Source organism: Carcharhinus amblyrhynchos, chromosome 24 (genome assembly GCF_965287045.1).
Source record: "Carcharhinus amblyrhynchos chromosome 24, sCarAmb.v2.hapA, whole genome shotgun sequence".
Taxonomy (NCBI): domain Eukaryota; kingdom Metazoa; phylum Chordata; class Chondrichthyes; order Carcharhiniformes; family Carcharhinidae; genus Carcharhinus; species Carcharhinus amblyrhynchos.
In genome coordinates, this window is record NC_137347.1 from 1,271,237 (window position 1) to 1,299,092 (window position 27,856).

General features: G+C 44.2%; 1 protein-coding gene across 1 annotated transcript in view; it reads right to left on the minus strand.

The window, feature by feature from the left end:
• Nucleotides 1-27,856, minus strand: part of kcnq4 (potassium voltage-gated channel subfamily Q member 4) — a 545,719-nt gene that overhangs the window by 78,664 nt on the left and 439,199 nt on the right. Inside the window, exons 8-9 of the mRNA XM_080211232.1 lie at nt 19,535-19,623; nt 1,124-1,276 (exon numbers count right to left, since the gene is read on the minus strand). Of these exons, the coding sequence (XP_080067358.1) occupies nt 1,124-1,276; nt 19,535-19,623 (242 nt within the window). The remainder of the gene's footprint in view (nt 1-1,123; nt 1,277-19,534; nt 19,624-27,856) is intronic.

A 27,856-nucleotide genomic window follows, 5' to 3' on the forward strand; every position in this document is an offset into this window, starting at 1 on the left:
AGACCAAAATATGAAAGGCTCTGGACAGTCAGAGCAACAAGCTTCGAACAATATTACAGCTTTGGATGGAAAACTGCAAATAAAACGTAAGCAGAGCAAGGGAATAGTTCCAAAAATGTTGGCAGCAAGCTGTAATCAGTCTATCTTGCAATAATATTGATATTTTAAAAATAAATCACAGTTTAATGCAACATAGCAAATCCATTTTTCATTGGGACTGAAAATTAGAGAACATAACTTTGTGCTGATAGACACAAACCTGTCGTCCGACTTTTTTTTCCCACTGATGTTAATGAATGGAAGGATGGAAAGAGAAATGGAGATCAGTAATGTGATATGGTAAAGACAGGAGCGCAGCCAATGGGATGAGTGACTACTTTCTCTTCCCCAGTATTTTTGTATTTCTCTAATGATGTCTCCCACTTTCTACAGCCAGGAGAGTGAGGCAATGACCCTCTGAATATTTGGAGGGTAAAGCATTACCTCGTCACTGCATGTGTGTGTCCTAAAGGGAGACCTCAGTTCTCTGGTTTAACTGTAATGGGTGTCCTGTAAGAAGAAACATGTGGAAACTGAAGGCGTTCTGCTGGTATAGGCAACTATTTTTACCCAGTGTGAGAACTAAATGTCTTGTGAACGATAATCCAAATGCACAGTAAATATAACTGGTCTACAGGTGAGCAGAGTCAGAACATGCAGGATCCTGAAGTAATCCTTCTTGTTTTCCTCTGAGTTCAATTCTTCTCAGCTTCAAACCATCAATCAAGATTCCCCAACTGAGAAGGAAGCTAGGCAAATTATTCTTGGCAGTCAAACCCAGCTGGTTGACACTTCCTTTGAGGATGCTATCACCTGTCAAATATCCGCTCTCTTCCCCCATGTTCAGCAAAAGACTGGAGTTCATTGAGTTGGCAGCGTAATGGCGTTACTAAGTTATCACAAACACCTATTTTGCATTCCTCTGCCCTAAGACTTGCCAAATAAAAGACACAATGCAGCCCCTCATCCCATGCGCTGACTTTTAAGTCACAGATGAACAATGAAAACATCTCTGAAGAGAAACATACTTACACATGTAAACAGATGTGAATTTTAGCTTAAGGTAAATATATTTGTCACCTACCTCTCCCCCAAATTACAGGGGGGGACAATTAGTCTTTGACTTGAATGAAATGAATGTATCCGTGGGGATTCTTCTTGCAATTTTTTGCAGTCTGCATTTCTAAGTCCACCATTGCGCCAACGGCTCAGTGATTCAAGCATAACTGCCAGTTCTCTAGAGTTTGGTTTTAACAAATGAAAATGATCATTCCTTTCTGATGCCAAACATTCTGATTCACTTAAAGAGACAGTATCTTTCATTTCTTTGCATGGTGTCCAGGGGAAAAGCTGTTTAGGATTTTTTTGTGATAGAACCACAGTTTCCTGACATCACCCTCACTAACTGGAACCGAGGGACAGATTGAAAATGATGTTATCATGTGGGAACGCCACCCAGCTTTAACTCGGGAGGAAATGCTATTAGCTCTGGAGGCAGCACTTTCATGTACTTTAATAAAATAAGGCTGTCTCTAAATTGTCAAATAATGTGACTTACATCCAACACTGGATGTGCTAAAAATTTCACCACTTTGAAGCAATCAAACCCATTGTCTTCAGTTCCCAGAGCAAACCCTGCTCACCAGTTCCATTACCCTCTGTAGCAACTTTCTGAGGTTGACCCAGTCTATTTCTAATCTTGGTGTCATATTACACCCACAGGCAAGCATCCAATCACATATCAGTGCCATCATTAAATCTGCCTAATTCCACATCCTACAACATCACTCTCCTCTTCTCCCACCCCCGAAACCTCTCTGCTGCCAAAACCCTCATCCAAGTTTCTCTTGCCTCCGGAGCCAATTATTCCAATACTCGCTTCCCACATCCAACGCTCCACAAATCTGATTTGATTCAAACTCTCTTTACACCCACTGCCAGTCCCCCTCACCAGTATGCTCTCTGATCAAAACTGGCTCCACAGCTATGCAATGCCTCAATTTTTAAATTCTCACCCTAATTCATCTCTCCCTATTTCTGTAATCCCCTCCAGCCCAGTAACCCTCCAGATTTCAGCCCTCCTTCAATTCATATCTCTGATTTTAATTGCTTTGTTACTGGTGGCCAAGCCTTCAGCTGACAAGACTCTAAGCTCTGGAATTTCCTGCCCAAATCTCTCCAGCTCTCAACCACGATTTCTTCCTTTAAATTGATCCCTAGAGCCAACCGTTTTGGCCAAGCTCTGCCTTAGTACCTTATGTGATTCAGCGTCAAATTCTGATTACTGTTACCTCTGAGGATGTTTTACTAAGTTAAAAGCTGGTATATAAATGTAAATTGGCAGTGGCACTGTTGTTGATGTCAATAATCACAGCAATACTAAATTTCAGATATCAGGTCCCATCCCAGAACTGTGGTGGGTACCAGACTCTCTCTGGTGTTATGAGAATCTGAACTCAATGCTCTTTGTCACAGATTTCTTTCCTCTTCTTCTGAAGAAGCTGACTTTTGCAACAGGATGGTTCCAAAGGTGCCAGCCGCCCTCTAGTGCCTCAGCTAAGTGGCTCGTTCTCAAGTGAAAATCATCAACCACTGGGGGCTTTAAAACTAAGGCAATTTCTGCTGTTCCTCAAAGTTTCCAGCAAAGGTCATTGAGTGGACCATCGAGGGCTCTAATCCTGGGGGGCTTCCCCCTTCCCTAGCAAAGGACCTTTTGACCAATTGCAGTGCCTACCCTGGCATCGTGACAGATAATCAGAAATAATCTTCCTGGAGGGGCGGAAATCCCTTAATTAAGGGTTATGGGGAGAAAGTGGGAAAGTGGAACTGATCCACTTCAGATCAGCCATGATCTTATTGAATGGCGGAGCAGGCTTGAAGGGCTAGATGGCCGACTCCTGCTCCTATTTCTTATGTTCACAGTCGCTGCCATTCACCGAGACACCGAGCGAGGAAGAAGTTCAACAAAAAATTCAAACATGTTCAGAAAAAATGGAAATCATTCCATTCTAAGAGCAACCTATCAGATTTTTCCAGTAGAGTTTAGAAAGCTCTATTTGAAAGTGGGCATGAAGAAAATATATGTCCAACTCCCTTTTCTCTGTATCTCAATGTTTTAGTTGTTCAACAACAGATGTAGACTTCCTGTAGATGTACTTTGGCATTAGGACAGATTGGGGGTGCATCACTGGAGGGCTCTGATCCTTTTATATTTACTCAGAACCACCATATAGGAAAAAACAAATGGACTGGACTATTACAACCCACCAGTTTCGACTGGTGAATGAGTAATCAGTTGCTGATGGGTAATACAACTGAAAAGAAAACTTGGTAAGTTTAGGTAAGTTCGGGAAAGGATTTGGACAAAGGGAAGCAGCCAAGAATATGGATGCTTGAAAGAGAACCTCATCCATCTTCTGACTTTAGCCGCACTCATGGTCTGGTAACCCTGTGGATCAGGGTACTGGTGCACTCACTGGGTCAGAGAATGGACTGGCCCTTGCCTTGTCCTGAGTGGGGAATTTCTGGTTATGCTGAGTTAATCATAGACGCTTCCAAATATCCATAGGTCATGTCCATCTATTCATGTCTAGTTATAGAGTGACACAGTTAAGAGTTTTGGAAAGAAGTGATCTTACTGTTCTGGGGGAATTAAAAGATGGAGGGTGAATAAGATTCAGGAAGCTTAAGAAAGGGAAGGTGCTATACGGCATGGTTGTAGACTTAAGGCATCCTCCTATCTACAATTGAGAATTCTTGTGGCTTCTCACTCAAACAGCTCTCATCCAACATTTGCAGAATCCATCAAGAAGATACTGTCACTTTAATCCGTCAAAAATGAAACAAAAACATGTACTGAACGATTAGCTTCTCAGATTGTGGGGTTTCCGGGAGCATATCAGTGAAAGCATTCAGAGTGATTACCCTTGGTTGGTGCTTTGCAAAGCATGTGGTGCAGTGGAGCTGACAGGTAGGAGACAAATACTATTTAACCTTTGTGAAGTGAGCCAATTTAAGTAATGGCATATTTCCCTGCTTTCCCAGCGCAGATTGGGAAAATCAAGGGAAAGAGCCAGTGGATCATGAATTATCATCCAATCATGCAGTGACAGAGAACAGCCACAAGGTGAGGTAGGGAAAGGGATAGGGAGAGAGAGAGAGAGAGAGATGGACAGAGAGAAAGATGGGGGGAGAGAAAAAATGACGACATTGAAGTTGATAAGTTCAGGAGACTCACAGAGACAATGTTTTGGGTGGAATTATTTTAGCTGGCATTCCACCCCACAAACCTCTCCACCCCATAGTCACAGAGCCAAATGACATTAAGACATTGCCACTAAATTGCTTCAGTCATTAATCCTGCAATCTAGAGGCTTTCACTATAAGAGCAGACTTGGACATTGTATGACATGGTGCTACCCACCCTCCTCTGTAAATCAATCACTCTTCTAATCTTTCATGGGCCAAGATATTTGATCAGGAGAATAAAGAGATAAACTGTTGGAACTGTCTGTAGGACAATACCGTAAAGCAAAAGCATAGACATGCTCTACCAACCAATTCTGAAATCAAAAGATCCTACTGAGGCATATTTATACAGATTTTCCACCATCAAGTAAGCTCTAGAGTTTAGACATTTGTTCTTGTAGGCACTTATATGGCATTTTAGAACATTTTAGTTTGGTTAAATTCTCTTCACGTTCATCAATCTAACTTATTGTTGGAAAAAATGATCTTTTCTTTATGAGTTGTCCAAGGTTTAATCAACAGATGCAATTCCAGGGAACAGATAAACCAAAATAAGACTAGTGAATGATTCCACTAAGTAGAGGTTCACTTCCCTCAGGAATGGAAAGGGAAATGCTCATCAAAGGGGGAGGAACTTCTTCACTCAAAGGGTGGTGAATCTCTGGAATTCTCTGCCCGTTGAAGTGGTGGAGGCTGCCTCGCTGAATATATTTAAGTCATGGGTAGATAGGTTTTTGGTAGGCAAGGGAATTAAGGGAGAAAGCGGGAAAGTGGAACTGATCCACTTCAGATCAGCCATGATCTTATTGAATGGCAGGGCAGGCTCAAAGGGCTAGATGGCCTACTCCTGCTCCTATTTCTTATGTTCTTATGTTAAACTGTGCTATGTATAATTAAGGTTGGTGGTCAGGTCACTAAAAGTGACAGCTATAATGATATCACTCATACTACTACTGAATAAACCTGAAACTAAATTTCAAGTGGTTCTACAGAAAAATCAAAGCTAACGGGGCAAATAAGAAGAAGTTTGGGAACAGGGTGAGAGTGAAAAGGAGTGTAGAAAAAGAAAAACAGGGCTTTCAGTTGAACAATTCAAGAAGGGGCTTCTCATGCAGCAAAGGCTGGCACTGAAAGTAGAAGAGAAGATTAGTCACACTGAGCACAAAACACAGGGGAACGTGAAGGAGACAGTAACACCAGGTAATTACTGGGATGGAACTATGCAGATGGCACAGTGCAGTAAAGCTCCCAGTACAGGGGCAAGCATTCGGGTTCAATATCAATTTGTAGATCAAGTCTGCAGCATAAATTATAATGTGGATATGCCGGCGTTGGACTGGGATAAACACAGTAAAAGGTCTGACAACACCAGGTTTAAGTCCAACCGATTTATTTGATAGTAAATTCACTAGCTTTCGAGGTTTCCCTCTTCGTCAGGTGAATGGAGAGTTCTCTTAAACCTGGTGTTGTCAGACTTTTTACTGCATAAATCATAGTCCCAAATAAGAAAGCATTTTCCATTTAAACCACATGACTACTCAGAAATATACAGAACATATGTTCTCTCTTTGTTCCGTAACTTCAAAGTAAACGGTATGATTACTATTGATTACTCTGTAAATGTGTGGTAACTGGTAATAGTTATATTCTTCTTCAAATCACGAATGTACTTTGCTGTGGAATGTCAAAACTGTGGCCCCCAGATCACGGACAGCCCTGAGCCCCTGATCGAATCTCAGGACTTGTTATATTTTTATTTATTTGTTGGATAAACCTGAGGAAATTTTGTGCGCCTACTTGTTTGGAAAGTGTTATTCTTTCTGTTGTTGCCTTATTGGCAGGTAAAATCTGAAACTGGCCACTAGGACTCATTAATGATGGTAAAAGAAATAATGGTAACATGAATTTAAACTTCCTATGTGTCCTTAAAGGCAAAACCGCTTGGATTCTGTCTAATCTTAAGAGCAGGATCTGATATGCACGGAATTTTTATGCTTGTTTGCGTGGTTAGAGAGTGACACATACATGAAGACTTAATAAACCACAGCCTGACTTTCTTGGAAGTATCAACACTGAACAATTCAGACAGTTAGAATACTTCCTAAAGCATTAGAGTGTCAACAATCCACTGGGCCAAAGGATCTGGCAGGTGGTGAAGAAGGAAAGTGGTATGTTGGCCTTGAGAACAAGAGGATTGAAGTACAGGAGCATGGATGTCTTGCTGCAGGTATACAGGGCCTTAGTCAGACCACACCTGGAATGTTATATCCAGTTTTGGTCTCCTCATCTGAGGAAGATGTTCTTACCAAGGAGGGAGTGCAACAGAGGCTTCCCAAAATGATTCCTGGGATGGCGGGTCTGACAAACGAGGAGAGATTGACTTATATATTCACAGTGAACAATGTTTTCAATTAGGAGTTAGATACAGGCTGAGGGTGCAGGGGACCAAAGGATATGGAGGAAGGTGGGATTGGGTTATTGGGTTTGATCTTCACCAATGAATGGTGGAGCAGGCTCAAAGGGGCAAATGGCTGCTCCTACTCATATTTACTATGTTTCTATGGCGACAAGTATCATTTTTCTTCCTGTGGGAAGGACATGGCTCCAAATTTCCTCAGATATTCAATGTAATCTTGGCAGGGACTAGAACTGACCCCGGATCTAGTTGTGCTGGATTACTTGGCTTATTTGATTGTGTTCTGCAAAAGCGAATGGGATGTTGGCCTTTATAGCAAGGGAGATAGAATATAAAAGTAGGGAGGTCTTGCTGCAACTGTACAGGGCACTGGTGAGGCCGCAGCTGGAGTACTGTGTGCAGTTTTGGTCACCGCACTTGTGGAAGGATATTTTGGTCTTGGAGGGAGTGCAGAGAAAGTTCAATAGGCTGATACCGGAGATGAGGGGGTTGGACTATGAAGAGAGACTAAATAGACTGGGTCTGTACTCGTTGGAGTTTAGAAGGATGAGGGGGGATCTTATAGAGATGTGTAAGATAATGAAAGGGATGGATAGGGTAGAGGTAGAGAGATTCTTCCCGCTGAGAAAGGACAGCAGGACTAGAGGGCACAGCCTCAAGATAAGGTGGGGGGGCAGTTTAGATCGGAGTTGAGGAGGAACTTCTTCACTCAAAGGGTGGTGAATCTCTGGAATTCTCTGCCCGTTGAAGTGGTGGAGGCTACCTCGCTAAATAGAACATAGAACATAGAACATAGAACATTACAGCGCAGAACAGGCCCTTCGGCCCACAATGTTGCGCCGACCAGTTACAAAACAATGACCCACTAACCTAAACCAATCCCTTCTCGTCCATAAACCTATCCACTGATCTCTTAAACGCCCCCAAACTAGGCGCATATATATTTTAGTCATGAGTAGATAGATTGCCAATAGACAAGGGTTATGGGAGAAAGCAGGAAAGTGGAACTGATCCACTTCCAATCAGCCATGATCTTATTGAATGGCGGAGCAGGCTCGAAGGGCTAGATGGCCTACTCCTGCTCCTATTTCTTATGTTCTTATGATGAGTAGCTCGGGAAGAAACTGTTCCCATTGGTGGAAGGATTGATTGAAAACAAGATGCCACAGATTTAAGGGAACTGACAGAAAAAAAGCAATGAAGGCATGTTTCATACAACAAGAGATTAGGATCTAGAATGTACTGTCTGAGAGTGTGGTGGAGACAGATTCACACAGTGAGTGGTTAGGATCTGGAATGTACTGTCTGAGAGTGTGGTGGAGACAGATTCACACAGCGAGTGGTTAGGATCTGGAATGTACTGTCTGAGAGTGTGGTGGAGACAGATTCACACAGCGAGTGGTTAGGATCTGGAATGTACTGTCTGAGAGTGTGGTGGGGACAGATTCACACAGTGAGTGGTTAGGATCTGGAATGTACTGTCTGAGAGTGTGGCGGAGACAGATTCACACAGTGAGTGGTTAGGATCTGGAATGTACTGTCTGAGAGTGTGGCGGAGACAGATTCACACAGTGAGTGGTTAGGATCTGGAATGTACTGTCTGAGAGTGTGGTGGAGACAGATTCACACAGCGAGTGGTTAGGATCTGGAATGTACTGTCTGAGAGTGTGGTGGAGACAGATTCACACAGCGAGTGGTTAGGATCTGGAATGTACTGTCTGAGAGTGTGGTGGAGACAGATTCACACAGTGAGTGGTTAGGATCTGGAATGTACTGTCTGAGAGTGTGGTGGAGACAGATTCACACAGTGAGTGGTTAGGATCTGGAATGTACTGTCTGAGAGTGTGGTGGAGACAGATTCACACAGTGGGTGGTTAGGATTTGGAATGTACTGTCTGAGAGTGTGGTGGAGACAGATTCACACAGTGAGTGGTTAGGATCTGGAAAGTACTGTCTGAGAGTGTGGTGGAGACAGATTCACACAGCGAGTGGTTAGGATCTGGAATGTACTGTCTGAGAGTGTGGTGGAGACAGATTCACACAGCGAGTGTTAGGATCTGGAATGCACTGCCTGAGAGTGTGGTGGAGACAGATTCACACAGCGAGTGGTTAGGATCTGGAATGTACTGTCTGAGAGTGTGGTGGAGACAGATTCACACAGCGAGTGGTTAGGATCTAGAATGCACTGTCTGAGAGTGTGGTGGAGACAGATTCACACAGCGAGTGGTTAGGATCTGGAATGCACTGTCTGAGAGTGTGGTGGAGACAGATTCACACAGCGAGTAGTTAGGATCTGGAATGCACTGTCTGAGAGTGTGGTGGAGACAGATTCACACAGTGAGTGGTTAGGATCTGGAATGTACTGACTGAGAGTGTGGTGGAGACAGATTTACACAGTGAGTGGTTAGGATCTGGAATGTACTGTCTGAGAGTGTGGTGGAGACAGATTCACACAGTGAGTGAGGGCAGCACGGTAGCCCAGTGGTTAGCACTGCTGCTTCACAACTCTAGGGCTCTGGGTTCGAATCTCGGCTTGAGTCACTGTCTGTGTGGAGCTTGCACATTCTCCTCGTGTCAGCATGGGTTTCCTCCGGGTGCATTGGTTTCCTCGCACAGTCCAAAGATGTGCGGGTTAGGTTGATTGGCCATGCTAAGAAATTGCCCCTTAGTGTCCAGGGATGTGTAGGTTAGAGGGATTAGTGGGTATAATATGTAGGGATATGGGGGTAGGGCCTGGGTGGGATTGTGTTCGGTGCAGACTCGATGGGCTGAAGGGCCTCTTTCTGCACTGTAGGGCTCTATAATTCTTTGAGTGGTTAGGATCTGGAATGTACTGTGTGGGAGAGAGGCATTCAAGAAGGAACTGGATTATTATCTGTATTTATCCGTAAAGGAAGAATGTGTGGGACAATGAAGAGAAGGCAGGGGAGTGACACTGGGTAAACTCCTTCTTCAGAGGGCCAGTACGATGGTTTCATTGTGTGCTGGAACTATTCTGCGATTCTGTGTTGAAGCACAGTCCCATTATTTTATCCATCAGAATTACAACCTGCTCACAAAAAGGGATGTGTGTGACTTTGTGTAAGCAAGGAAGTTAGGCATCCTAATTTAATTTCTAATGGTCGTTCACTGGCACAGCTGCACCTAAGGGATGTTTGTATATCAATAACTATCCATGCTGTTCAGGGTATCTGGGTGATTTCTATTTACAAGGCCAGGGCTTCCTCAATGGTCACTGAGAGTTTCCCCATCTACCAACAAGAGGTGCCTTGCTGCTCCAAAAATAGATCTCTGCTGGAAATTTTTAACTGCAAAGTATCAGGAGGGGTTCAAGTAGAGGGCACTGCTTAGCTGTGCAGTGAAAGGAGAGGAATTTCAGTGCCTATCTGTATAAATTGCCAGGAAAATACTTCATTCTCATGAAACATTTAGTGCCCTGCAGCCAGAGAGTTTGGAAAGACTGATTTTAATGGAGGGATTCGGAAATTTCAGCATGGGATTCCATTCCATTTCTTGGAGGTCAGTCACCAGTGGAGTGCCCCAGGGATCTGTTCTGGGACCCTTGCTGTTTGTCATTTTCATAAATGACCTGGATGAGGAAGTGGAGGGATGGGTTAGTAAGTTCACCGACGATATGAAGGTTGGTGGTGTTGTGGATAGTCTGGAGGGATGTCAGAAGTTGCAGCGGGACATAGATAGGATGCAAGACTGGGTGGAGAAGTGGCAGATGGACTTCAACGCGGATAAATGTGTAGTCGTCCATTTTGGCAGGACCAATGGGATGAAGGAATACAATATCAAGGGCAGGAGTCTTAGCAGTGTTGAAGAGCAGAAGGATCTTGGGGTCCGGGTCCACAGGACTCTTAAATCGGCCTCGCAGGTGGAGGATGTGGTCAAGAAGGCGTATGGTGTACTGGCCTTCATTAATTGAGGGATTGAGCTTAGGAGTCAGGAGGTAATGCTGCAACTTTATAAGACCCTTGTCAGACCCCACTTGGAGTACTGTGCGCAGTTCTGGTCGCCTCACTATAGGAAGGATGTAGAAGCTATTGAAAGGGTGCAGAGGAGATTTACAAGGATGTTGCCTGGATTGGGAGGCATGCCTTATGAAGATAGGTTGAGGGAGCTGGGACTCTTCTCCCTGGAGAGACGAAGGTTGAGAGGCGACCTGATAGAGGTTTATAAAATGTTGAGAGGAATAGATAGGGTGGATTCTCAGAGGCTATTTCCCAGGGCTGAAATGGTCGCTACGAGAGGACACAGGTTTAAGGTGCTGGGAAGCAAGTTCGGAGGAGATGTTCGGGGTAAGTTTTTCACTCAGAGGGTGGTGAGTGAGTGGAATCGGCTGCTGTCAGTGGTGGTGGAGGCGAACTCGCTGGGGTCTTTTAAAAGACTTCTGGATGAGTATATGGGATTTAGTGGGATTGGGGGTTATAGATAGGTCTGTAGGTTGGTAGGTGTTGATGTGATCGGCGCAACTCGTGGGCCGAAGGGCCTGTTTGTGCTGTAGTGTTCTATGTTCTATGTTCTTGTAGCCTTCTAGTGGGGCTCAGGGATGGATCTCCTTTCTATCTCCTCACACCCATAGGTCGTGTATGGGAGAGGATAAACCCAATGGAGTTCACTCCAGCTGAGAGTAGGCACCATAGCTTTCATTATTGGCCTCGTGATAGTCCCAATTTTTTACTGATTCCACTATGAGGCCATTGAAAATTCAGGGTAAAATGTTATCAAAGAGGATCGATAAGACAATTTTGATGCGCTGAGGGCAAAGAGATTTTCTTTTCAGTCTTTTTTTCCTTAGTCCAGTCGAGCTTGCCACATATCAGGCAAACTGTCATAGTTCACTTCATCTCTGGCAGGGGCACTGGGGCAGGAAGAAATTGTGCAGGGACAATTCTCTCACCTTTCTCATATCTTTGACAAGGGATATGGGAAACTGCTTTACTGACTTGAGCCTGTAGGCAGAGGCGAGGAGTTTCAGGGCTTTAGTTTTTAGTTATGGGTCAGCATACAAATATTAGGTGGGCAGGGTCTCTTTGTCCTATCCTTGTCTGAGCACATGGACAGTGGTAGTCTTCAACATATTTTCCCAAATAGCTATTCTTCATGTTAACATTTGTTCACTAGGTTTATACGTTATTTGACTAAGCAATCAAGCTCCTGCTAGTTAATAAGACATAAGTTTCATTTATACTACGCAATCAATTGCAGCCTCTACTTCCGAATAAATACAGCCTACAAATAGATTGTATAATCAGCTGTAGTATTTTAAAATGCTGTTAAAATAGCAAAGTATTGGATGCTGCCTGGTATGGAAGGATTGGGTTATGAGGAAAGATTGAGCAAACTGGGGCTATTTACCCTTGAAAGAAGGCGACTGAGGGGAGATCTAATAGAGGTGTATAAGATTATGAAGGATATAGATAGAGTAAACAGTGGTAAGCTATTTCCTAGATTGGAAACGCACATTACGAGGGGCCACGGGCTTAGGGTGAGTGGGAGGCGAGGTATAATTCGGATGTTAGAGGGAGGTTTTTCACACAGAGGGTTGTGGGGGTATGGAATGCTCTGTCAAGCAAGGTGGTGGAGGCAAACACGCTAGAGTTGTTTAAGAGTTACTTCGACAGGCACATGAGTGGGATGCAGATGGAGGGATATAGGAGATTGTTTTAAATAAGATTCAGGAGCTTTGGGACGTCCCTGGGAATCAATTGATTCCTATGGACCTTCCAACATATTTTCTGGCTCAGTTGTTTTACTTTTGAGCTTCTGGGGATTCCCTTGAATGTTTGTATAAGGATGTGCATGTTATTGATGTTTTTCTCTTTTAATCCACAGGTGTTTCAGTCCACCTTGCTGTCCAACGAGAGGCGTACACGCGATGGGTCGTGCGAGGGCTGCTCTTGGATGTTCGAGAGTGGCCTAGTGCTTCACGTCATTAGTGTACGCTTAAACTGGACCAGATGCTGGACAACACGACAGCTCAGTGACTATCACTGGTTGCTGTGCAGATACATGGATTTGGGCTGGTGTCTGTGGGAGTTTGTGCATTCTCCCCGTGCTTGCGTGGGTTTTCTCCGGGTGCTCTGGTTTCCTCCCACACCCCAAAGATGTGCTGTTAGGCTGATTGGTGTAACAAATTGTCCCTAAATTAGTTTCCCTCAATGTGGAATGCCATAAGCATTGACAAGGGTCATGGGTGGAGGGGGGACTTGTAATGTTAAAATGGCGGCGCAGGCTCGTTGGGCCGAAGGGCCTGTTTCCCGGGCTGTTTTGTTCTTTGTTCTTTATTCATATCCAAAGACAAGAGTGATCCTCTGAGAACACTGCATAATAGAAGTTCCAGAGATAGAGCTTCTCTGTAGGACAGGACTCCATCTTATATACATCGTAAGGTTGGATCAGTATATTTATTTGTGTCTCTGGTAGTTGAAAAGGTTGCGAGTGAGACTTGGGAGGATGATTAATTTATTTATGGCCGTGGATATTGGTTAAGAAAATAAAAGAATAGCAATGGCTGTGACTGTGGCTTTGGAGGAATCTCCAGTTACAGATCAAGTATCTTTTATCTGTAAATTGGAAAACTGAACACGTCCAAAAATTGGATTTTTTAAAAACCATTTGTACAGGAGGTCCGTGATCTGAATCAACATGAATCTCACCAACCATACCCTGCATTTATTATTCAGTGATACATCTTAGTTTAGACTAAAGCTAGCCTAGGATTCGGTCACTGTGATGTATTCAATATCGGAAAACAAAAAATGGACTGAAACCCTGAACGGAATCAGCCCCAAGGTTACGGATAATCTGTATGACAATGATCATAACCCTGATTTTTCAATTTCCAGTTGTTTTTTTTGGCAGGTTTATTAGCAGGAAAATAAAAGTTTTTTGGTGAACGAGTGCCAAATGAAAACTATTTTGATTTCTTTCTGATTTGTTTGCTGGGGTCCTCTTCCCAATTTCATGAAAATCTACGGTAACTTCCACCATCAAAACAAACAAGAAATTGGTGACAATGGGAATTAGTCAGTGGAAGGTTCAGACTGCCCAGTCCTGCTCTGTGATGTCCCATTCAGATTGTAAATTGCAGGATTGCCTTGAACAAGAGTCAGAGCACTGCAATAAGTGCCTACTTTAACTCAAAGAGTGAAACGTGGAAGGGGCATTATTTTATTTCGGAGCTTACAAAGGAGATTTAATAGAGCTGCTGCTTTATGAGGGCAGGCCATTTTGGTATCCGAACACGGATTCAAGCTGAGCTTGTGGGGAAAGGTTTTCTTGCATCAGTAACATGTAAACAGCTAAGGATGGGCAATAAATGCTGATGATGTGGAGACGCCGCTGTTGGACTGGGGTAAACACAGTAAGAAGTCTGACAACACCAGGTTTAAGTCCAACTGATTTATTTGATAGTAAACTCACAAGCTCATAGTTTAGAAGGATGAGGGGGGATCTTATAGAGACGTATAAGATAATGAAGGGGATGGATAGGGTAAAGGTAGAGAGATTCTTCCTGCTCAGAAAGGACAGCAGGACTAGAGGGCACAGCCTCAAGATAAGGAGGGGCAGTTTAGATCGGAGTTGAGGAGGAACTTCTTCACTCAAAGGGTGGTGAATCTCTGGAATTCTCTGCCCGTTGAAGTGGTGGAGGCTACCTTGCTAAATATATTTAAGACACGGGTAGATAGGTTTTTGGTAGGCAAGGGAATTAAGGGTTATGAGAAGAAAGTGGGAAAGTGGAACTGAGCCACTTCAGATCAGCCATGATCTTATTGAATGGCGGGGCAGGCTCGAAGGGCTAGATGGCCTACTCCTGCTCCTATTTCTTATGTTCTTATGTTCGAGTTTATGAGGTTACTCTCTTCGTCAGGTGAATGGAGAGTTCTGGCCTCAGACAGAGCATATAACTGTCTGTGCTTTATATGCTCTGTCTGAGGCCAGAACTCTCCATTCGCCTGACGAAGAGGGAAACCTCGAAAGCTTGTGAGTTTACTATCAAATAAATCGGTTGGACTTTAACCTGGTGTTGTCAGACTTCTTACAATAAATGCTGGCCAGCCAGTGACACTCATGCTCTACGAATGAATAGAAAAAAGCCGCAGCTTCTGACAAAGAAATGTATTTGCAGTGGAGAGAAGGACTTCTTCCAAGTGAAATTGATGTTTATAAAGCCAACTCTCCTGCTGTATGTGTGCTAGGCGAATGCCGTGGAAGGTTGGGGCAACTCAGGGAAAAAAGTAAGCATTTTCCTGCAGTCCTTCTTCATTGCAAGCAGACATTGAGCAACTGGAGCACTGCTCAAGACTTCCAAATACATTATAGAGACACAGCATTGCTTACTCAGTTGCAAGCCCATACTGAGCTGGTCAGAAGGCTGCCAGATGCAGCAATGCTGGCTGACCACACTGTGGTTTGTTCGGCACATTGGGTGTGTCAGTCTCAGGTCTCTTGAAAATATAAGGAGCTGTGCTCAAACCACACGAGGGCAGTAGGTTCCAGGTATTGCAGGATAAGCTTTAATACGCCTCTGTTGATTTAAAGAGGAAAGATCCAAGGAGAATCTGTTCCAAACCAAGTACATCCCTTTCAGCATGTTTGAAAAAAAATGTTTGTAACAAACTAATCTTTATTTTTGGGTGTTGGTGCAGGTTCCAGTCTTCTTCAACTGTTTCAGTAACATTCAATGGAAGCAGAGACAGTTGTGATTGAGAGGATCTCATACATCTAAATGGGAACTGCGATGTGGGTCTGAGCTAGAATCCCACTCCAAATCACCTGTCTTATAAAACTTTCCACTGTTCAAGTATAGGGCAGAACTTAACTCCTGTTATACAGACCTCAGCCCTTGGCGCTGTTGATACTTCAATATCATTACAGGACTGGATGAGGAAGTGGAGGGATGGGTTGGTAAGTTTGCCAATGACACGAAGGTTGGTGATGTTGTGGATGGTCTGGAGGGTTGTCAGAGGTTGCAGGGTGACATAGATAGGATGCAAGACTGGGCGGAGAAGTGGCAGATGGACTTCAACTCGGATAAATGTGTAGTGGTTCATTTTGGCAGGTCAAATAGGATGAAGGAATATCGTATTAAGGGTAAGACTCTTAGTGTGGAAGATCAGAAGCATCTTGGGGTCTGGGTTCATAGGACCCTCAAATCAGCTTCGCAGGTGGAGGATGTGGTTAAGAAGGTGTATGGTGTACTGGCCTTCATCAATCGAGGGATTGAGTTTAGGAGTCGGGAGGTAATGCTGCAGTTTTATTAGACCCTGGTCAGACCCCACTTGGAGCCTGTGCTCAGTTCTGGTTGCCTCACTATAGGAGGGATGTGGAAGCTATTGAGAGGGTGCAGAGGAGATTTACAAGGATGTTGCCTGGATTGGGTGGCATGCCTTATGAGGATAGGTTGAGGGAGCTCGGTCTTTTCTCCTTAGAGAGACGAAGGATGAGAGGTGACCTGATAGAGGGTGTATAAGATGTTGAGAAGTATAGAGCGAGTGGATTCTCAGAGGCTTTTTCCCAGGGCTGAAATGGTTGCCACAAGAGGACACAGGTTTAAGGTGCTGGGGAGTAGGTACAGAGGAGATGTCAGGGGTAAGTTTTTCACTCAGAGGGTGGTGAGTGAGTGGAATCGGCTGCCGTCGGTGGTGGTGGAGGCAAATTTGATAGGGTCTTTTAAGAGACTTCTGGATGAGTACATGGGATTTAGTAAGATTGAGGGTTATAGGTAAGTCTAGTTGGTATGGATATGTTTGGAACAACTTGTGGGCCGAAGGGCCTGTTTGTGCTGTAGTTTTTCTATGTTCTATGACTACAACAACATTGTAACTTCTCCCCCTTTCCTTCTCCCTTACTTATAGGTTTCATCATGAAGAAGGTAATATTGGGTGCACACTTTGACATCATGTGGCAACATCATTGGTTGGCAGACCCAATTTCCGCAGGAAACTTCACCTTTCTGACGAGGCATCATGTGCGCTTGAAGAAATAACCACCAATCTTGAGAGAAATGCCGGTCTCTACATCAGCTGCGGGAAGGCCAACACAATGGCAACTGGGCAGCAACACGCCATTACCATTGAACAATAGAAGGAGCAGATTCAGAGAGGGTAATGTGGAGATCAAGGTCTTCACTCACAAAAGCAACATCAGTTTTCCAGCGGCTCTACATGCAACCAACACCATCAAGAGAGCCATGAAGCTATGACTCTACGCATCCACCATGTCAACTGATGTCTACGCCAATAGATGAGAACAGCAAAGGTGTCACTCAAGTTGTACACCTTACACCAATGTGTTTACGATGATCCTGGGTTTCGCACGGAAGACAGCATCACCAACAAGAAAGTACTACATAGATCTGACTGCTCAGAAGCATCTATGAGTGACATGATGGAGAGACAACTGGTGTTGGCAGGGCACCTCTTTCACCTCGTGGACATTCACTATTCCAGATTGGTATTAGTGTGGATACCAACAGCCGGAATAAGAAGACAGGGCTATCTAAAGAAGACCCATCAAAGTCCAAATAAGGATGGCCTCCAAGATCACGTGGGCTGTAATAAAATAGATTGTGACGGCAGGACTGGTGGCAAAATCTTGCTGCTCATTGACCCACGTGGGACCAGTGCAACCAAGACTAAATCCTGATGTCAAACTTTAGCCCTGGTGTCCAGCCCTTGGGTGTTTGCTGTCCAGCCCTCGGGTGCTTGCTGTCCAGCCCCAAGGCCCTGGTGTCCAGCCCCAAGGCCCTGGTGTCCAGCTGTTGGGTGCTTGCTGTCCAGCCACTGGAACTGGTGTCTAGCCCTTAGCCCCCGGTAGTGTGTTTCCAGAAAGTGTGTCTCTGATTTCATTCCTGGCTTTGCTTTGACACTCACCCCAATTATGAATGCTCTCAGAAGTTTCAGGAACCTCCCTTGTGACTGATGTCAGTGGACCAAGAGGGGAGACATGGGGTGGGAAGATTTGATCGAAGGAAATGTATGTTTTAATAATCGTATATTTTTCTTCAAGCACAGTTTGTACAGAAAACTTTTTTCCTGGAGTTTTCTTCCTCTTTAACTTCACCAGTCAGGACATTGAGTATAGAAGTTGGGAAGTTATGTTGCAGTTGTACAGAACGTTGGTGAGGTCGCACCTGGAGTGTTGTGTTCAGTTTTGGGCGCCTCGCTAAAGGAAAGATGTTATTAAACTGGAGAGCGCGCAGAAGAGAATGGTGCCAGGACTCAAGAGACTGTGTTACCGGGAGAGATTGGACAGGCTAGGACTTTTATCTTTGGAGAGTAGGGAACTGAGGGATAATCTTATAGAGATGTGTGAGATTGGGAGAGACATGGATGTGGTGAATGCACCCAGAGGTGGGGAATCAAGATCTAGAGGACATGAGTTGAAGTAAAGAGGGGAAAGAATTAATGGGAACCTGAGGAATAACTTTTTTTACACAGAGAATGGTACGTGTGTGGAATGAGCTGCCAGAGGAAGTGGTTGAGGCAGGGACGTTGACAATATTTAAAAGGCATTTGGACAGATACATGGATAGGAAAGGTTTAGAGGGACATGGGCCAAATGCAGGCAAATGGGGTTAGCTTAGATGGGCTTTTTGGTTCGCATGGACCAGTTTGGGCCAAAGGGCCTTTCTTTGTGCTATAGATCCCATGATTCTAACTGAAGCTGAAGTTCAGAGTTTGACAGGCTCTATTAATCTTGTGTGTGCAATAACGGGTAAATTCCAGCAATTTCCAGCTTACAACATGTGAATGAAAACTTGGGGTGTCCTGAGATAAACAAACCTTTCAACTGGAACAGTTTTTGTATGATTCAGTGCTCTACACCTAGATGAAACTAGCATTAAATTGCATCAATCTCATCTCTCCATTGTTAATCCATAGGCTGGGGAATTCATTATAAAACCTATCATCATTCCTGAGTAGTCATGGGTAGTTCATGGAAAATAAGTGGACACAAGTAGATTTTACACAATATCAGGGCAACGTGGGGTCGGAGCATTAAAACTGTGACACAGGTTGTTGCTGTCTCTTTTCCCATTGCAAGGCAATGAAAATACACAAAGTCTTCGATTATCAGTGAGTATGGCAGTAATATAACAGCAAAATGCACAATAAAGAGAAAGAAACCTTAATTCTTGGTCTGCCATGGCCACAGTTACATACGAAAAACTTTAAAGAGAATGCTATGCTGCCTTGCCATTATTGAAGAACCTGATTTCACTCAGGGCTCAGGGATTACCCATTAGTAATGGTCACTTGGGCAAAGTAATGGCTTGCGTTTGTGGCCCACCAGCAATAAGCCAATAAACTAAATGAAAAAGGAGGACCAGGAAACTAGAGAAATGTTTCACTCCATATTTGGAAGGCGTGCATTAATGCTGGAGAAGGATTCTGGTCGGAGTCTATGTGTGAGCCCAGAAAATGAGTATTGATAAGCTGGCTGACTCCGAGAGGATGGACGTCAAGCCCAGATCCATTCATTCAAGTACACCCACAGCAGTGGACTGAGGAGTAGAAACATAGCCTGATATTATCCCTTCTTGGGCACTAAGGCTAATAGAGGGCCTTTTTAAGAATTCACTTGAGATTTGGAATAAAACTATTCCTGGAATTTCCAAGTTATATATTTGTCAAGTTTTCTGGAGTCTAGAAATGATACCAATCCTACAGGATCTCAAAGGACAGCCTGGCAGACCAATTTAACTAATGTTTTCTCTTCATTGGAAGCAACACAGATTAGACAGAGTGAATACTGAGGTCAGGTAGATTCTGAAAGGCAGATGGATACAAAGTACTTCAGTGTTGTGTGGGTACATGCCTGAACGAAGGTAGGACACTGTCATAGTAATACCAGGTGGCCGTCAGGTAAGGCCGACTCACATCCGTAGAGTAGAGACGCCAAGCAGCCTGGATAAATAAAAACAGAGAAAGACACACACCAACAGATCAAACCATCAAACAGGACAGGACAAGAGAAGCAAAATAAAAAAGGAGGCACACAAACAGAATGTAAGATAATGGGGATTTTGTGTGGAGGGCAATATCATAGCTGAATCAAACATCGCCTCTTTGTGTGTGAAAAAAACAGTAAATACAATTATCGGTAAACACTTACTGATCTCAAACGTTCTGTGAAATCCCAAAATTAATTTCAAATCTGTAATTAAAGGGGTTTAGATTTTTGGTGTAAGTGCAGTGAACAGTGACTACTCACCTTAATGGGTTCTAAGGCTTTTCCAATTAAATAGCAGCCCCGTCTAAACTTTCTCGCTCTGTCAAGACAATAGCACCTTATGGGATGACGCTATAAAGAGTGCCGTCACCCTCAGCTCCGAAATGCCCGACCTTCATTTATGAGCACTGTTTGTGAGTGCTTAAAGACTATCCAATGATGGAAGGGCTCACATTGTTCAGCACAAGGCAAATATATTGCCCTCTGAGCGATATTGATAGAGATGTGCCGACATCTGTTCCTTGTATGTGTCAGGCAACTCTGTCACGTCTTACACCCTCACACATATATATATATAGTGTAAATCTGTAATGTAAATACCATTCCAATTTCAGCACTTTTCCTCTCATTAGATTCCATTAGGAGCTGCTCTCCTCGAGGGTCTGAACACATGACCTATTCTGGCTCTGCAGTACTGAAGAGGGTGCAGCAATGTCAATGTTGTACTTCAGCTAAGTGCTAAATTATGGCCCCCTCTTCTTCCAATCCATATTCCAGTTAAAGATTTCATGACATCTGTTTGAAAAAGAGGGAAGTCATGGCCAACTTTCCTCTCTCAATTTTTCATTGTATCCCTTTGATGTTTTTATTTCTCTCCATTATTTCCATGGTAATTTTATACTAACTCACACCTCTCCTGTTGACCAAGATTATCTCATTAATCCTGTAGGGCTGCCATCTTTCAGGGCTTTGTACAGTTCTTATGTTGCAGCAAAAACTCCTTTGAGCATGTCCCATTGTTGGCCTGTAGTTTATACATCAATAATTGGTTTATCATAGTCAATTTCTCTTTCTTCCCTCCAAAGTCAGCCTTACCTAAATTTATGATTTATGACTCACCCTTCTTTCTCTCAAACTTAATACTGAATTCAATCATAGAATCCCTACAGTATGGGAAGATGCTATTCAGCCCATTGAGTCTGTACTGACCATAATCCCATTCAGGCCCTATTTCCACAACCCCATGCATTTACCTGCTATGCCCCCTGATACTTGGGCAAATTTAGCATAACCAATAAACCTAACCCGCATATTTTTTGACTTAGGGAGGAAACTAGCGCACCTGGAGGAAACCCATGCAGACACAGGGAGAATGTGCAAACTCCACAGAGACAGTGATCCGAGGTCGGAATTGAACCCGGGTCCCTGGCACTGTGAGGCAGCAGTGCTAACCACTATGCCACCGTGCCACCCTGATGATCACTGTTAGCTAGCTGTTCTTTTACTACATTCAGGCTCATTACTTAACATTAAAGTTAAACAAATAGATTCATCTAACAATAACATTGGCAGCAGCATGAAGTGAGAAAAATCTGTCCTCAAAATAAGCCTTTGGGTTGAGATCTGATGCAAACTTATCAAACAATGAAGGAAATGAAAACGGAACAGAAATATGTCTAGACAAGTGATCAAGAACCACAAGTGTGGTTTTCCATCTGGGATTGGGAAGCCAATCATAGAACCCTACAGTACAGAAAGAGGCCCTTCGGCCCATCGAGTCTGCACCGAACACTATCCCACCCAGGCTCTACCCCCATATCCCTACATATTATACCCACTAATCCCTCTAACCTCTGCTACCCTGGACACTAAGGGGCAATTTCTTAGCACGACCAATCAACCTAACCCGCACATCTTTGGACTGTGGGAGGAAACTGGGGTATCCGGAGGAAACCCACGCAGACACGAGGAGAATGTGTAAACTCCACACAGACAGTGACCCAAGCTGGGAATCGAACCCAGGACCCTGGAGGTGTGAAGCAGCAGTGCTAACCACTGTGCCACCCCAATGCCCCAATCATTTCCCTGTTTTACCCATGTGCCACTGTCTTCAAATTCAGATGGTTTAATTGGTTTAGAGGGTGAGCTTATTGTCCTATTGCTAGCATGAGTGTTGCCAGGAGATGGAAGCAGACTCTGGAATAGAATCCTCAAAGAATGACAGCAGCCGTGAGTAGGTTTGTCGCTGTCATGCAAAATAAAGGATACAGGCTGAATGTTAGTCTGATTCATTTCTTATAGTTAAACTTTATTGTTAAATAAAGCTTGTTTTGATAAAAACTTCCTAGTGTTTCAATAGAATTACACCTGAAGTGAAACACCTTATCCTCAGGTCAGTGCCAAATAGTTGAGGTCTAGTCTAACTTCACAATATACCTTGGAGTTTCTGATCCGTACTCTAACAGGTATCCTGTGAGAAGAAGAGTAGGAAATTCCATCACGTCCCATCCTGCTCACCCTATTATACATGGTGTCAGTGCCCACCTCGCCTCAAACCATAAATTCTTGGAAAATGAAAAAAAAAGAGAAAAAATCTGTGGTCAATTGACCATTTTTCTGAGACACCAGGCAACATTCCAGGAAACTACAATAGCTGAATTGTTTGACATCACAATTAAAGAACAACCTAATGACCATAATTGAATTTAGGAGTCGCAGCGTCATGTTGCAACTGTACACAACTCTGGTGCGGCCGCACTTGGAGTATTGTGTGCAGTTCTGGTCCCCACATTACAGGAAGGATGTGGAGGCTTTGGAGAGGGTGCAGAGGAGGTTTACCAGGATGTTGCCTGGTATGGAGGGGAGGTCCTATGAGGAGAGGCTGAGGGATTTGGGGTTGTTTTCACTGGAAAGAAGGCGGCTAAGAGGGGATCTTATAGAAACATATAAGATGATTAGAGGTTTAGGTAGGGTGGATGGTGATAGCCTGTTTCCTCGGATGGAGAAAGCTAGCACGAGGGGGCATGGCTTTAAATTAAGGGGGGGTAGTTATAGGACGGATGTCAGGGGTAGGTTCTTTACCCAGAGGGTGGTGAGGGACTGGAATGCCCTGCCTGCTGCAGTTGTAAATGCGCCTAGTTTGGGGGTGTTTAAGAGATTGGTGGATAGGTTTATGGACGAAAAGGGATTGGTTTAGATTAGTGGGTCAATGTTTTTTTTTAAAATAAGACTGGTCGGCGCAACATTGTGGGCCGAAGGGCCTGTTCCGCGCTGTAATGTTCTATGTTCTATATCTCTCAGGAAGCTGGGAGGAGTGAATCAATAATTACCAAATGTTCAGGGAGTCTATTCCAGAGCGTTTCTTGTGATCTTGCCTTTAACAGGCTGACCAGGTCATTCTCCTGCGAGCCATTTCCTTTACTCTTCACCTCAGTGAGATTGCCCTGATTTGATTCCCCTTTTCCTCTCTGATCGTAATTACATCATTTACAACAAAGGTTTCAATTCCAGGCTTTTCACCACTATCTTTGGAATAGCCTAACAACAGTCATTAGTCATCCCCTCTTCCATATCTGCATGTTGTCTCTTGGCAATACCATATGAAGACATAGGCCCAGATTTCTGCTAACAGGGAGGCTCTCCATTGTGATGACATTGGCAGAAATGCCCGAAAGTCCCCAAGATCTGCCCGCAAACACGGCACTTCCTATTTTCACAGGAGTGGGGCTGGGGTTGGCCTGTTGTGCACATAGATCATAGAATCATAGAACCCTACAGTGCAGAAAGAGGCCCTTCAACCCATCGAGTCTGCATCGAACACAATCCCATCCAGGCCCTACCCCATATCCCTACATATTTATCCATTAATCCCCTCTAGCCTACGCATCCCTGGACACTAAGGGGCAATTTCTTAGCCTGGCCAATCAACCTAACCCGCACATCTTATATATATATATATATATGGATTTTAGTAAGGCGTTTGATAAGGTTCACCATGGTATGCTTCTGCAGAAAATGCAGATGTATGGGATTGGTGGTAATTTAGGTACTTGGATCAGGAATTGGTTAGCAGATAGGAGACAGAGGGTGGTGGTTGATGGTAATTATTCATCATGGAGTTCAGTTACGAGTGGTGTGCCTCAGGGATCTGTTTTGGGGCCACTGCTGTTTGTAATCTTTATTAATGATCTGGATGAGGGTATAGTTGGGTGGATTAGTAAGTTTGCTGATGACACCAAAGTCGGAGGTGTGGTAGATTGTGAGGAAGGGTGTCGAAGTTTGCAGGGTGACTTGGACAGGTTGCAGAGCTGGGCCGCGAGGTGGCGGATGGAGTTTAATGCGGAGAAGTGTGAGGTAATCCATTTCGGTAGGAATAACAGATGTGTTGAGTATAGGGCTAACGGGAGGACTTTGAATAGAGTGGAGGAGCAGAGGGATCTAGGTGTATGTGTACATAGATCCCTGAAAGTTGGGAATCAAGTAGATAAGGTTGTTAAGAAGGCGTACGGGGTCTTGGCGTTTATTGGTAGGGGGATTGAATTTAGGAGTCGCAGCGTCATGTTGCAACTGTACACTACTCTGGTGCGGCCGCACTTGGAGTATTGTGTGCAGTTCTGGTCCCCACATTACAGGAAGGATGTGGAGGCTTTGGAGAGGGTGCAGAGGAGGTTTACCAGGATGTTGCCTGGTATGCAGGGGAGGTCCTACGAGGAGAGACTGAGGGATTTGGGGTTGTTTTCACTGGAAAGAAGGCGGCTAAGAGGGGATCTTATAGAAACATATAAGATGATTAGAGGTTTAGATAGGGTGGATGGTGATAGCCTGTTTCCTCGGATGGAGAAAGCTAGCACGAGGGGGCATGGCTTTAAATTAAGGGGGGGTAGTTATAGGACGGATGTCAGGGGCAGGTTCTTTACCCAGAGGGTGGTGAGGGACTGGAATGCCCTGCCTGCTGCAGTTGTAAATGCGCCTAGTTTGGGGGCGTTTAAGAGATTGGTGGATAGGTTTATGGACGAAAAGGGATTGGTTTAGATTAGTGGGTCAATGTTTTTTTTTAAAAATAAGCCTGGTCGGCGCAACATTGTGGGCCGAAGGGCCTGTTCCGCGCTGTAATGTTCTATGTTCTATCTTTGGACTGTGGGAGGAAACCGGAACACCCGGAGGAAACCCAAGCAGACACGAGGAGAATGTGCAAACTCCACACAGACAGTGACCCGAGCCAAGAATCGAACCCAGGACCATGGAGCTGTGAAACAGCAGTGCTAACCCACTGTGCCACCGTGCCACCCCAATGTGCAGTTTACGGAGAATGTAGGCCATTGAAATGATCGGCTGCCTGTACAGAACTGGGATTTTGGTAGGTCAGGAACGCAAAACTTGAAGTTGTCCATCTCAAGAGCAATAGGGTAGGGTCATTAAAATTACTGGCCTAGCCAGCGATGACCAGGCCCAATTAATGAAAAATGAAGTGTGTAGATTACAGGCCCAGTTAACTTAACATCAGTCGTTGGGAAAATGTTTGAATCGATTGTTAAGGAAGACACTTAGAAAGCACTGAATATTTAGAACAAGTTAACATGGTTTTACTACAGGGAAATCTTGTTTGACAAACTTAATCGAACATCTTGTCATTAGTACAGTTGATAAAGGAGAACTTGTAGATGCGGAGTATAAGGTCCATGTAGCAGGTGGAGAGACAAATATTGGTGGGAGGGGTGTGTGAGGAGTTATAGGGATGGGCTTGGGGTATTGCAATTGCAAGTTTGGCATGGATGAGGCCATGGGAGTGCATAGCGGGTGAAAGGATGTTTCATGCTTAAATCTTTCTTGTTAATATTTGGATGCAGTGCTGGATCCCAGGGCAGGTCACCTCCGCACCTGGCATCCTCATAAACTTTTAATGCAGTCCACTCACCCTCCATCAGAATGAAAATCTAATATCCAATGAGTTTACAGAACTGGGAAATCTTCCAACTCTTTGCACCTGACCTCAGGACAAAATTCTGGGCAAGGTGTTGGATTACGTATGCACAATAATAAGGTCTAACTCTATTTCTCTGCCACCTTTCTCAACCTCTCCATTGCTTGTGTTATCCAATGTCAAAAATTGAATTAAACACATTTTCCTTCAGTTAAATATTGAGAAGACTGAACATTTTGGGCACGATCTTATTGACACATAACAAGAAGTCAGGTTTGCGCCTGGTTTCTTGATGCACCCAATGTAACCAGCGGGAAAAGTGTGCAAAACTGATATATAACTGATAAGTGTGCAAAATTGCATATTAATGACAGACTTAGCATGTCATTAATACAGTTGGCATGTCATTAATACAGTTGGCTTCACTAGACTGACCTCTTTACCAGTGAGAATCATAGCTGGTTTCCCCTAGCAGAGATCAGACGTGATGGCCTCATTGGGGAGGGGGGAATCGGAGGTTACAGGAGACTGGGGGCCTGGCCAAGCAGCGCCCGTAGACTGGTGGTTCCCAACTGGCAATGCCACTGTGCCAGGGAAACGCCAAAGGGGTTGGGGCCTGAGTGGGGAGGGGGCTATGGTGGGGTGGGAGGAGAGGGGGAGGTCGGCAGGGGGTGGAGTCCTGCAAGGGAGGTGGTGATCCAAATCATTAATAGGGCATTTCAAGTTTAAGGGTTGGGGAAAATATGCCACCGTTTATATGGAAAGCAGAATGAAAAAGACCTTCTGTTTCTGGAAGAGCAGAGAGAGGGGGGAGATCAGGGCAGTTTAATTTTTTAATTAAAAAAAAAACAAACTGCCGTTTAAAGAAAACAATATCACTATTTCACTTTTCTCCGTGCACCTGAGAATTGTGATAGAATTTGTGCTATATGTCTAATTTCACAACATATCATTACCACTGTGGGGAAAATCATCAGTTCGCAGTTTGATTAAGGGCTCTAAATGATTATAAAGTCTTAAATGTGAGCTATGAATACAAATATTTGTTTTTATAAGGAATGAAGCACCTGAAATAATAGTTTTTACAGGAATTATGTAGTTGAAAGAATTTAAATAGAACATAGAACATAGAACATAGAACATAGAACACTACAGCACAAACAGGCCCTTCGGCCCACGAGTTGCGCCGATCACATCAACACCTACCAACCTACAGACCTATCTATAACCCTCAATCTCATTAAACCCCATATACTCATCCAGAAGTCTTTTAAAAGACCCCAGCGAGTTCGCCTCCACCACCACTGACGGCAGCCGATTCCATTCACTCACCACCCTCTGAGTGAAAAACTTACCCCTAACATCACTTCTGAACTTCCCTCCTTGCACCTTAAATGTGTGTCCTCTCGTAGTAACCATTTCAACCCGGGGAAATAGCCTCTAAGAGTCCACCCTATCTATTCCTCTCAACATTTTATAAACTTCTATCAGGTCGCCTCTCAACCTTCGTCTCTCCAGGGAAAAGAGTCCCAGCTCCCTCAACCTAACTTCATAAGGCATGCCTCCCAGTCCAGGCAACATCCTTGTAAATCTCCTCTGTACCCTCTCAATAGCTTCTACATCTTTCCTATAGTGAGGCGACCAGAACTGCGCACAATACTCTAAATGAGGCCTGACAAGGGTCTTATAAAGTTGCAGCATTACCTCCCGACTCCTAAACTCAATCCCTCGATTAAATGTTGTAAATGTTATTTTTTTAATGAAGCTTTCACCCGGGAAGGTAGTGGGAGCCTGGACAATTGTAGGCTCAGCCCACTTGTCTCCGGAGGAGATGCCAGCAAAGACGGGCTCTCAGTTGGTGTGGGGGCTGGTGAGGTGCAGTCAGACAGGCCGACACGTCAAAGAGGTTGGAGGCAGTCAGAGGGTGCCGGTTGCAGAGGTAGGCTGCTCAGAAGGCCTACCTTGCTGCTGTGGTACTTTGTCCCAGTTAAAATACTGACAGAAAGGCATTCCATCGCTCGCCCCCACCTGAATCTCCTTGCCCTATCCATGCCACCTTTTGTTTCCAGTGCCTATCCACCTTCCATTGCCCCTTAACGCCCCAATACCAAGCAAGAGTCTCACTGATTCTGTCCTCTGGGAAACTGGAATAAACAGATCAGCCCGAGAATGACCAATTTCTGTTGTTTTAAAGGATCTGTATGATTGATACTTTTATTGGACTGCAGCATAATAGAACCATTATCACTATAGGGGTTGTACAGTGC